Source organism: Anabrus simplex, chromosome 1, assembly GCF_040414725.1.
Source record: "Anabrus simplex isolate iqAnaSimp1 chromosome 1, ASM4041472v1, whole genome shotgun sequence".
NCBI classification, from domain to species: Eukaryota; Metazoa; Arthropoda; class Insecta; order Orthoptera; family Tettigoniidae; genus Anabrus; species Anabrus simplex.
The window spans coordinates 99,046,762-99,059,981 of NC_090265.1; the positions used below are offsets into that span (position 1 = coordinate 99,046,762).

The window sequence follows — 13,220 nt, forward strand, 5'->3', positions numbered from 1 at the left end:
GGCTGTACCTTAATTGAGGCCACGGCCGCTTCCTTCCAACTCCTAGGCCATTCCTATCCCATCGTCGCCATAAGACCTATCGGTGTCGGCGCGACGTAAAGGCCCTAGCAAAAAAAAAAAAGGTTCCTCCTTGTCGACAATAATTTGTTTCCTCTTAGAATCCCCACCATCCCTTTATGGACAAATTTAGATCCTTCTCCACACCGGCTGATAGTAATCAAGCCTATATATAATAACAGGGCGCATGGGCCTGCGATCATAGCTGCAAATTCCCTTGAGCGACAAATTGATAAATAGGAAAGTCAAGATTTCAATTAACTGAAGCACGGAGAAAGAAAACAATGCCACTGCCGTAGTGAGATGTATATTTTAAAGATGAGTAGAATTTCATTGAAAGTGATGCTATTCTAATACTCTCTAATCTCATGTTTCAAAAAAGTTTGTAAAATATTATTCTCTTTTGCAGGATTCATTGGCTCTTTCATCCTCCTTCATTGCTTGACCGCACAGGTTGTGAAAAAAATTAGCTTGCTTGTAATCGAAGAAATGTTTGCCAATAATATTATTTTATGATATAACCACAGCGCTCATGAGGCACTTATTTGCTTTCTGGTGATTTTCGGTTCAGTGAAGGACGAAGGAGAAGGGATCGGCCGTGGCCTGTCAATAGGGACTGTCCTAGCATTTGCCTGTAAGTAAGAATGGGAAACCGTAGAATCCAACATCAGAGCAGCCTACGGTGGGCTTTGAACCCACTCGTTTTCCGAATGCAAACTTACACCATAGCGATCTGCTCGGAGTAGCAAATTCATCTACAAGGTAGAAATAAATGCACTCTTTTGCAAACTGGTAAAGCAGAAATAAAATACTCAACTCTCTCAGATAATATAGATTAAGCATGTCAAGGCCCTTTTGTACATAAGCAATGCCGCGCATGTTTAGTGTTCAGCAGAAGCAGATACAAGAACAAGAACAGTTTAGAAGGTTGTCAGTCTAGTTAAACATTATTATTGTCAAGCGCTGCAACCGCAAGTAAGAACTTCTTATATAATACCATATACACGTGTACCTCGCAGCAATGCAGATTACTTCCCGTGTGAAGGCCACATCTTGTTCACTGCCAAGTTCTTAGTCACCTCAAAGAAATTCTTAGCGGGCATTATGGAAGAAAACTTCAGAAACTCCTCGTAATTGGTGATTTGGCTGAATTGTGTACGAGCTAACATGGGAGGTATGATTAGCTCATCGGTTTAGCTGAGATCTGAATACCAGTCGACCTTAGATTTGAATTTTTAATCTGAAATATTATGTGGCGTCAGGTAGAACATCCGACCTTAAACCCTAAGACAAAACCAATATGAGCACGGGTGGCTCCAGTGACTCCAGAAATACTGAGATAAACTGAATATTTTTTCTAATGTGTGAGCTAAGCAATTAAAGACTAAATCTGAGAACATTAAAACCTCTTTAGTCTCACAATGCATAATTATGCACACCGATTATGAAGCTGGAATTTGGTTGTAGGAATAATTAAGAGACCTCAAGATGTGCCGTGCACAATTGTATACATCGCACAAACCAAATTTTGGTGCTGGTGTAGTCATCTAAGACTGTTCCGTTGTCCGGCTCCATGGCTAAGTGGTTAGCGTGCTGGCCTTTGGTCGCAGGGGTCCCGGGTTCGATTCCTAGCAAGGTCGGGAATTTTAACCTTAATTGGTTGATTTCGCTGGCACGGGGGCTCATCATCTTCATCATCATTTCGTCCTCACCACGACGCGCAGCTCGCCTACGGGAGTCAAATCAAAAGACCTGCATCTGGCGAGCCGAACTTGTCCTTGGACACACTCGCCACTAAAAGCCATAGGCCATTTCACTTCATTTTTACTGTTCCATTCTTCAAATATCTGGGAGTTAGGTTGTAAACTACAGGTACAATCAGAGTCGTACGCAAGGAGTGGGGGTTATGGGGTTTGAATCTCCCACTTGAACGTTTAACCCAAGCGATTCCAACTGAGGTGCTCCCACGGCCCCGACCGGCCCCGGCAGCAGCCCCGGTGCTGTGCTATAGCACTGTGGGGTGGTGGGGGATGGAGGGGAAGTGGCAGAGGCAGGAGCACAGGTCAAGTCAGCGCGCAGCAATTTGCTCGGTTCTTTCTGCGCCAACAATGTCATCATAGGTGGAAACATGTATATCGTGGTAGTGTCGTCGAACGGTCGAAGACTTTACGCTTACAACGACAGGACAAATTATACATTGAGCTTACCCTTCGGTATTGAGAACAAAATATGAATCCACCCATGAAGGATTAAACGACATTTTTAACGAAGGAGAAACCAACTGCTGCACTGTATGTTCTATCAAATATTTTCTACTGAGAATGACACACACACACACACGCAGAGAGAGAGAGAGAGAGAGAGAGAGAATGAATGCACTGTCTCCTACGTACACATGCACCGATCACTGCGTGGGGTAGGTTGAGAAGGAGGGGAACGGTGCTGCTGAGTGCAGCGCTGGTGCGCCCCAGCACTAAGTGCTCGAGTTGGAAAGGCTTGGTTTAACCACTCTTTAAAATATTAGGCCTATGTAAAAGAAACATAAAATTTACATATTTATATTTTGATATCTTTAAAAGAATCCATAACAGTTTTCTCTCTAATTTCTCACTGTCAGAGTAATAAAATATAATTAACATTAAATACATCTAATTGACATAAAGTACAGTTCACCCTCAATAATATAATCTCTGTGCTTGGGTCTTCGGCCCTCAAGGCGACATCGCATGGGGGGAGGTTACATTCATAATTAAATAATAATGAAAATATAAAACATATACACTACTGAAATCAACATCCCAACACTTTCCTTTTTATATACACACAACGCACCACAGTACCGACCACCACAGAAGCACACAATAGTAAATCAATAGTAAATACATTCCTACACACAAGGTTGGCGTCAGGAAGGGCATCCGGCCATTAAACAGGGCCAAATTCACGTGTGAAACACAGTTCGCACCCCGTGACCCCACCAGGGTGTGATTATTATTACAGAAATTGAAAGGCAAGAAATATAAATTCTCCGTAAAATTTTATGCTCTCACGTGAGAAAATGGAATGTGGATTGAGAACCTCACTGATGCCGTACCCAGGAGACGGCTGAAATTATATGGCCATATCTATAGAATGGGCAGCGACAAACTCACCAAAATATTATTTAAAGTAATCAACTCAAAGGAGGTCAAAATAAACTGGCTAGAAGAAACTAAGGCGGACCTCCATATCACGGACATCATAGAAGATCGTGGAGCCTTTTGTACAACAGTAGCCAAGCACAAATTCGTGGAGAAACTTAAAAAGAAAACTGGTAGGAAGTGGTCCACAGAACGCAAGATGCAACACAGTGCATTCATGAAGAGATTTTGGGAGGATAAGAAGGCAAAAACCATCAGACCAGCGAACAAGTTCAAACGCGCTCTGTAAATGCGCATAAATAATAAATAATAATAATAATAATAATAATAATAATAATAATAATAATAATAATAATAATAATAATAATAATAATAATAATAATGCTTGTATAACGTCCCTTCAATTACTGTAGATTTTAAGAGATGTCTGGTAAGCAGAACTTTATCACACAGAAGCTCTTAAATATGTCGGAGGCCACTGACACAGAGTTACCAAATTCAAATACCTTCAAATGCTACCAACCTAAACTGGGATCGATCCTGCTCTTTTCAGAACTGAAGGACAACTACGAATCGACTACGCCATTGACGTCGACGATAAATCATTAATGAGATACTACAATTTCTGATATCCCACTGCATGCACTGGCATCGTCACTGATTCCAGGAAATTCCATCTTAAATACCATCAACGTATGTTACACCAACGCAGTCATACATTGTACGTGAGTTTAGGCCATTCCAGAGCAACTTAACGTGACTGGGAAGGCTGCCAACTAGTGTGAGTCCGCCTCCAGAATCCCGACCTAACGTCACACAACCTCCAGGCAAGGAGGAAATTATAAGATGATGTAGTAATGCTGATGAAGTATCGTAATATTATATTACGCGTTAAGAAAGTTCGTGACGTTCAACAAAAGGAACCTGTTTTTCATCCATCTGATCACCATAATCATAAACGTACTTGTTTAATGTTCTGGATGCTCAGGCACACACTAGAGAAGAAATATTCTTTATTTTCTTTAAACGCAGTATTGCCGATTAGAGGAGGGGCGAGGCGGGGGGGGGGGGACCATTCTGGAGACAACATTACATTTTTATTCCATTTTAGCCGGCAAAGAATAGGAATAGTGGGAATTTTTTTAAAAAACCAGCCATTTGTATTAGCCCTGTTGCCCGGCTCCATGGCTTTGGTTAAAGGGGTCCCGGGTTCGATTCCCGGCAAGGTCGGGAATTTTAACCATCATTGGTCAAGTTCTCTAGCACGGGGGATGGGTGTATGTGTCGTCTTCATCATCATTTCATCCTCATCATGACGCGCAGGTCGCCCACAGGAGTCAAATAGAACGACCTGCACCAGTCGAGCCGAACATGTCCTCGAACACTCCCGGCACTAAAAGCCATACGCCATTTCATTTTTTTTTCATTAGCCCTGTTGTCTTATCATCTAATTCTTTCCTTTATTTTATTTAATTATTAACAAAATTATCAGTAGAAATACGCAAAAAATGTCGTGCGTCGCGGCTATCCGATTTGCATAGCGCTACAGCAAGTAGTGGAGACTTTGCATTGCTGTGAGGAGGGGTGGCAGGAGTAGGCTATATACATTTTTTTGTTGTTGTTGCCAAGATCGTGGACACTGAGGTATGGTTGTATGATTCACCCGCTTGCCGCGCGCATTCATCAGTCTGGGAGGCTCTTTATTGTCTGTTAGTTTCTTAGTGTATGGTCAAATACTAAATGATTTTTAATTATATAATCACATCGTACTACTATTCAGTTGTAATTCGTGTGTAATTGTTGTTCTTTTGGCGAAAGTTTTATTGTATTTTATTGACTCACAATCACAAAACAAAAAGCTATTATTGGCCGGGCTGAGTGGCTCAGATGGTTGAGGCGCTGGCCTTCTGAACCCAACTTGGCACACTCGATCCTGGCTAAACCCGGTGCTATTTGAAAGTGTTCAAATACAAAAGCCTCGTGTCGGTAGATTTAGAGTCACGTAAAAACAACTCCTGCCTAACTAAATTCCAGTACCTCAGCTTCCCCGAAAGCCGACAAAAGTAGTTAGTGGGACTTAAAAACAATAAAATTTATTATCGCACTTAAGTTACTAAACAGTCAACCTTTACTCCTCTCTCGAAATTCGCTCAGAGAGTACCAAAAAACTTACTACTTTGTAGCTTTTTTAAAAGTTTTTATATATTGTAACCCCGCCCGCTATACCCGACAAACCCGAGTACTGTTTGTTGCTTGCACATTTTTGCCCCCCTACTTCTAATTCCCAATCTCCGCTACTGCTTAAACTCAGAATAAAACAACTCTGTATTTCTTGGCCAGGGAGAGAATGTTGCCCCTTCAGGGTGGGGAATAAAATCTTTATTGATTTATTGTTTGATTTGATTGATTGAATTCTGTATTTGGTCGCCGGATCCAGAGTACGTTTCGACCTACGGCTGGTCTATGGTCCGACAGCTGTACATTCCGACCGACCAACCGAGCAGAGGATGGGTGGCCACGGCTCTGCGCCTCTGTAGTATGGCAAAGAATATGGAAGAGACTAGACCAGGTTTCAACAGTCCACCATTAATCACCAAATAGTCCGACTCGTTGACTGAATGGCCCAGCGTACTGGCCTTCGGTTCAGAAGGTCCCGGGCCGAGGATCTTAATTCATTGGTTAATGCCAGTGGCCCGGAGGCTGGGTGTTTGTGCTGTCGCCACCATCCCTGCAACTCACACACCACACATAACACTGTGCTCCACCACAAAAACGCGCAGTTACCTACACATGGCAGATGCCGCCCACCCTCATCGGACGATCTGCCTTACAAGGGCTGCACTCGGCTAGAAATAGCCACATGAAATTATTATTTATCACCAAATATGGAAATATCGCTCCAACAGACACATTTAAGAATTTAGGTGGAATTATTGAAATAGGAAGGTTAAATCAGCAAACTAACAAAGAAAGAATTGCGAAACATCAAATAGAATACAAAATTACTTGGAACAGACACAATGAAATAACTATATCAAAAAGGCAAAATCAGGAGATGGCATATAAATCTCTGGTAAGACCCCAAATAGAGTATGGTTCCAGTGCATGGGACCTTTACTACGATTACTTGATTCAAGAACTGCAAAAAATCCAAGGAAAAGCAGCTCGATTTGTTCCGGGTGATTTCCAACAAAAGAGTAGCGTTACAAGAATGTTGCACAGCTTGGGCTGGGATGATGTTGTTTGCGGATGATATTATTCTCTATAGAGTGATAAATAAGTTACAAGATTGTGAGAAACTGCAACGTGACCTCGAACATGTTGTGAGATGGACAGCAGGAAATGGTATGTTGATAAACGGGGTTAAAAGTCAGGTTGTGAGTTTCACAAATAGGAAAAGTCCTCTCAGTTTTAATTACTGCGTTGAATGGGTGAAAGTTCCTTTTGGGGATCATTGTAAGTATCTAGGTGTTAATATAAGGAAAGATCTTCATTGGGGTAATCACAAAAATGGGATTGTAAATAAAGGGTACAGATTTCTGCACATGGTTATGAGGGTGTTTAGGGGTTGTAGTAAGGATGTAAAGGAGAGTGCATATAAGTCTCTGGTAAGACCCCAACTAGAGTATGGTTCCAGTGTATGGGACCCTCACCAGGATTACCTGATTCAAGAACTGGAAAAAATCCAAAGAAAAGCAGCTCGATTTGTTCTGGGTGATTTCCGACAAAAGAGTAGCGTTACAAAAATGTTGCAATGTTTGGGTTGGGAAGAATTGAGAGAAAGAAGAAGAGCTGCTCGACTAAGTGGTATGGTCCGAGCTGTCAGCGGAGAGATGGCGTGGAATGACATTAGTAGACGAATAAGTTTGAATGGCGTTTATAAAAGTAGGAAAGATCACAATATGAAGATAAAGTTGGAATTCAAGAGAACAAACTGGGGCAAATATTCATTTATAGGAAGGGGAGTTAGGGATTGGAATAACTTACCAAGGGAGAAGTTCAATAAATTTCCAATTTCTTTGAAATCATTTAGGAAAACCTAGGAAAGCAACAGATAGGGAATCTGCCACCTGGGCGACTGCCCTAAATGCAGATCAGTATTGATTGATTGATTGATTGATTGATTGATTGATTGATTGATTGATTGATTGAAGAACTGAGAGAAGACGATCTGCTCGACTAAGTGGTATGTTCCGAGCTGTCAGCGGAGAGATGGCGTGGAATGACATTAGTAGACGAATACGTTTGAGTGGCGTCTTTAAAAGTAGGAAAAATCACAATATGAAGATAAAGTTGGAATTCAAAAGGACAAACTGGGGCAAATATTCATTTATAGGATGAGCAGTTAGGGATTGGAATAACTTACCAAGGGAGATGTTCAATAAATTTCTAATTTCTTTGAAATCATTTAAAAAATGCTAGGAAAATAACAGATAGGTAATATGCCACCTGGGCGACTGCACTAAATGCAGATCTTGATTGATTGATTGATTGATTGATTGATTGATTGATTGATTGATTGATTGATTGATTGATAACACGGTAGTTAAAACAGAAACACTTTATGCATCTGAAAGTACTATATTTGTCCGCCTCTGTGGTGTAGTGGTTAGCGTGATTAGCTGCCACCCCCGGAGGTGCGGGTTCGATTCCCGGCTCTGCCACGAAATTTGTAAAGTGGTACGAGGGCTGGAACGGGTCCACTCAGCCTCGGGAGGTCAACTGAGTAGAGGTGGGTTCGATTCCCAGCTCAGCCATCCTCGAAGTGGTTTTCCGTGGTTTCCCCACTTCACCTCCAGGCGAATGCCGGGATGGTACCTAACTTAAGGCCACGGCCGCTTCCTTCCCTCATCCTTGCCTATCCCTTCCAATCTTCCCATCCCCCTACAAGGCCCCTGTTCACCATAGCAGGTGAGGCCGCCTGGGCGAGGTACTGGTCATACTCCCCAGTTGTATCCCCCGACCAAGAGTCTGAAGCTCCAGGACACTGCCCTTGAGGCGGTAGAGGTGGGATCCCTCGCTGAGTCCGAGGGAAAAGCCGAACCTGGAGGGTAAACAGATGATGATGTTGATGAAGTACTATATTTGGTGGCAAATATCGGAAAACAAGAAAGAAAACACTTAAGGAAAATCTTAGGACAAAAATGAGAAAATGGAACGTAGATGTAAAAGAACTCACATGAAATCTATCAAGTTACAGAAAAAAATCACTTATACAACTAGGATACGGCGATTACAATTTTATGTTCACATATATAGAATGGATGATAACAGGCTCACAAAGAAAATTTTAAATATAGCCTTATGAATGAAAAATTACAACTGGCTAAAAGAAATCAGTGAAATCAGAAAATGAAATTGGCATTAGTGAAGAAACTATTCAAGATAGAATAAAATTCAGAACCTTAATTCACAAACACAAATTTTCTTTACAGACAGCCGAAGTAAATACAGGGTGGACTGATCAATGTAAGAAACGAACACAGCGAGAGGATAGGAGGTACTGAGAAGAGAAGAAGCAAAACAAAAATTGTAATAATTTCAAACGCACTCCTTAATTGAGCATAATAATAATAATAATAATAATAATAATAATAATAATAATAATAATAATAATACACTGGGTGAGTTGGCCGTGCTGTTAGGGGCGTGCAGCTTGTGAGCTTTCATCCGGGAGATTGTGGGTTTGAACCCTACTGTCAGCAGCCTTGAAGATGGTTTTCCGTGGTTTTCCATTTTCACGCCATGCAAATGCCGGGACTGTAACTTAATTAAGGCTACGGCCACTTCCTTTCCACTCCTAGCCTTTTCCTATCCCATCGTCGCCATAAGACCTATCTATGTCGGTGCGACGTTATACAAATTGAAATGTTAATAATAATAATAATAATAATAATAATAATAATAATAATAACAATAAAAGCCTCCGTGGCTCAGACGGCAGCGCGTCGGCCTCTCACCTCTGGACACCGTGGTTCAAATCCCGGTCACTCCATGTGAGAGATTTGTGCTGGACAAAGCGGAGGCGGGACAGGTTTTTCTCCGGGTACTCCGGTTTTCCCTATCACTTTTCATTCCAGCAACACTCTCCATTCTCATTTCATAGCATCTATCAGTCATTAATAAATCACTTTGGGAGTGGTGACCCCATCGTACTAATAGCCTATATCTGCTTCATTCATTACATCCCTGACCCGTTTAATGACTGGAAAACAGGTTGTTGATTTTCATTTTCATTTTCAATAATAATAATAATAATAATACCGGGCGAGTTGGCCGTGCGTTTAGGGGCGCACGGCTGTGAGCTTGCATCCGGGAGATAGTGGGTTTGAATCCCGCTTTCGGCAGCCTTGAAGATATTTTTCCGTGGTTTCCCATTTTCACACCAGGCAAATGCTGGGGCTGTACCTTAATTAAGGCCATGTCTGCTTCCTTCCAACGCCTAGGCCTGCCCTATGCCATCGTCGCTGTAAGACCTATCTGCGTTGGTGCGAGGAAGAGACAGTAGCAAAAAAAAAAAATCGAATGGCCACAGCTCTTGTGAATCAAGCATTTAAATTTGACGCCATTCAGACCTGCGTGTAAATGTAAATGTTCCGTTTTCTCTACCAGATGACAGAGTACACCGGACCTCCACTGCTATGACTGAGTTCTTAAAAAAATAATTTTGCAGGATAAACGTTAAATGTGTCACCGGGGATCTTACACATGCCTAGATCGTACGACGAGAACTCTCAGAATTATATTTCGAAAAACCGGCTAACTCTGCCGTGTTAGAACCTGCGATCTTGGGATTCCGTGTCGACACTGTACTACTGATCCATATAATTAGCTCTATCGCATAATGAATAGTATCAATAAACCAGCTGGAACATCCCTGATATCTCATAAAATAACAATAACAATAATAGTTATTTCTGGACCAGTCTGCTCAGGGGGAATCTGGATGATAAGGAAATGTAATGACCTGTACAAACACTCAGAGAAAATCTCAGATACATTTAGGAAAATACGTTTGAAGTGAGTAATGAGAAATCAGAGTAATAAGAGATTGACCAAAATAATTCTGAATCTTGCCCTATCAATGAAAGTAAATAACAATTGGCTGCTCGAAATTGGAAAAGACTTCATGAAACTGGCACATCACAGGTGATATTGTGTTAGTCATATATGAGTTCAAAAAATTAATCGACAATCACCGCTTTAAACGTCATCCGTGCACTACCACCAATAAAAGCTGGTCAGAGGATCACAAGAAAAGCCACAACGTGAAGATGAAGATATTTTGGGAGAAGAAAAGGTCAACGACGTCAGCTAAATAAGTTCAATCGCCGCGATTCCTAGTTGGGCATAACGAAGAAATAATAATAATAATAATAATAATAATAATAATAATAATAATAATAATAATAATAATTCTACGCGAAAACTTGTTAGTGTCTGTGTTCATAAGTCCACTTCTGTGGTGTAGTGTTTAGTGTGATTAGTTGCCATCCCTGGAGGTCCCGGTTCCATTTCCGGCTCTGGCACGAAATTGGAAAACTTTCACGAGGTTGCTTCAGTGGAAGAATTTCAATATAATTGCTCGTGGATAGATCAATCTACTCACTGTTTAATTAAGTAACGATTTTAATTGAAATTTCAATAATCTCCTATTAAGATAAGATCAGTCCGCCTCTGTGATGAAGTGATTAGTGTGATTAGGTGCCACTCCCGGAGGCCTGGGGTCGATTTTCGGCTCTGCCAGGAAATTTGAAAAGTGGTACGAGGACTGGAGTGGAAGCTCAGCTGAGGAGTAGAAGGGGTTCAATTACCACCTCAGCCATCCTCGAAGTGGTTTTCCGTGATTTTCTCGCTTCTTCTCGAGGAGAATGCCGGGATGGCACTTAATTTTACGCACTGGCCGCTTTCTTCCCTTTTCCTTGCCTGTCACTTCCTATTTTCCCATCCCCCACAACGCCCCTGTTCAGCATATCAAGTGAGCCCACTTGATAAAGATACTGTCCCCTCTTTCCAATTGTATTCCCGACCAAATATCTATTCCTCCAGGACACTGTCCTTGAGGCGGTAGAAGTGGGAGCCTTCACTGAGTCCAGGGGAAAACCTATCCTGGAAGGTAAGCGGAATAAAAACGGTAAATAGGTGTTCATTTCGTTGAACTAGTTTGTTGCCTAGTTTACTTACATCAGAGACTAAAAACGCATGGGTTTCATTTCAGCGGTGTATGTCACAATGCTCTTGTCCAGTTGGTAACATGAAACTTCCCGAGCTACATCCCACTTGTAGTGAGGCATGTCATATCCGGTCAACTGGTTTATGGCCGGTTTAAGAACTTCAAGTACGGCCTACGGTTCTTTACTGTTGCTATATATTAAGGCTGGATGTAGTGAGGCCACCAGCCTCATGAACTTATAGCATGTGTTTAGTTATCAAGTTTAGGAATACTAATGAACATGTACTAATTGGTTTTTGTGATCAGGCCCGTAGTTCGTCAGTTGGTCTCTTTAAGCTAGCCGTTAGTCTAGAACTAGAATTCCTGGCCTGGCAGGGAATCGAATCGTGGCCTCCGGGTAAGAGGCATATTCAGATGCGAGGCATACAGTGAAATAATAATAATAATAATAATAATAATAATAATAATAATAATAATGTTATTGGTTTTAAGTTCCACTAACTACTTCTACAGTTTTCGGAGACGCCGAGGTGCCGGAATTTAGTCCCACAGGAGTACTTTTACGTGCCCGTAAATCAAACGACACGACGAGGCTGACGTATTTGAGCACCTTCAAATACCACCGAACTGAACCAAGATGGAACCTGTCAAGTTAGGCTCAAAAGGCCAGCACATCAATCGGCTGAGCCACTCAGTCTGGTTACAACGAACTCAACACGGTAAAAGCATTTGCGATAATAACTGAAACAACGCATGATTCCAAAAATAATCTGTAATGTAATAAAAATATCCACATCCCTCATTTAGAAATGTTGGATTGAAAAATGGTTCTGAGTCTCACAAAATGTTGAGAAGTGAAATACAGTATATTTGGGGACAGAATTGGATAAAGTACAGCGTGTTTTCAAAGATAAAATTCCATCACGAAAAACATAATGTGTTTTTATGTTGAAAGGAAATTATAACTTTTCCGCAGCAACGAGTTCCGTTCTCTACTGTAGCTCGACTAAAACACTTACCTCATTGCTGTCACTGCAGGTGTTGCAAGAACCAGAGGTGGTAGCTCACTGAGCTCAGATCTCCTGACTGCCGGTAATCTAGATAGGTACTGGGAGCAAGTGTTAGGTCGTTGACCTCAGGTCACCTCAGCCAAACATCACCAGTGGACACGGAATAAAACAAACTTAGCAACACACTAGTTTTCACTTAATCTTCCGTACAGCTGGGTATATAGTATGAAGGATAACAACAATCCTTTACATTCGTGCCTCCTAAGATCTTACCACCATGACAGGGCTGCAAAATAAAGGTCAAGTGAGTGCCCTAAATTTCGGGGATTACCAGTGCCCATTTTGATAACTGAATCCAGAACCACCAAGTAGGGAGAGAATATTCGTTTATTGCAATCATAATTAATACATGAAGTTAGGTTTTGTTTATGGTAGTAACTACTGAATATATTCCTACCAACAAAATGTTAAGAATACCCACTAATTTATTTACTTAATCTGTTTAACCTCTAGGGTTGGTTATTCCCTCGGTCTCAACGAGGGATCCTATCTCTACCGCCTCAAGGGCAGTGTCATGGAGCGTGAGACGTTTGGTCGGGGATACAACTGGGGAGCACGACCACTACCTCGCCCAGTCGGCCTCACCTGCTATGTTGAACAGGGGCCTTGTTGGGGATGGGGGAATGGAAGGGATAGACAAGGAAGACGGAAGGAAGCGGCCGTGGCTTTAGATTAAGTACCATCCCGACATTTGTCTGGAGAAGAAGTGGGAAACTGCGGACAACCACCTCGAGGATGGCTAAGGTGGGAATCGAACCCCGTCTACTCAGTTGACCTCCC

General features: G+C 41.8%; 1 protein-coding gene across 1 annotated transcript in view; it reads right to left on the minus strand.

The window, feature by feature from the left end:
• Positions 1-12,419, minus strand: part of LOC136862082 (aminopeptidase N) — a 266,710-nt gene extending 254,291 nt beyond the window's left edge. Inside the window, exon 1 of the mRNA XM_067138861.2 lies at positions 12,390-12,419. Within this exon, the coding sequence (XP_066994962.2) occupies positions 12,390-12,394 (5 nt within the window). The 5' untranslated portion in view covers positions 12,395-12,419. The remainder of the gene's footprint in view (positions 1-12,389) is intronic.
• Between the last annotated feature and the right edge of the window lie 801 nt (positions 12,420-13,220).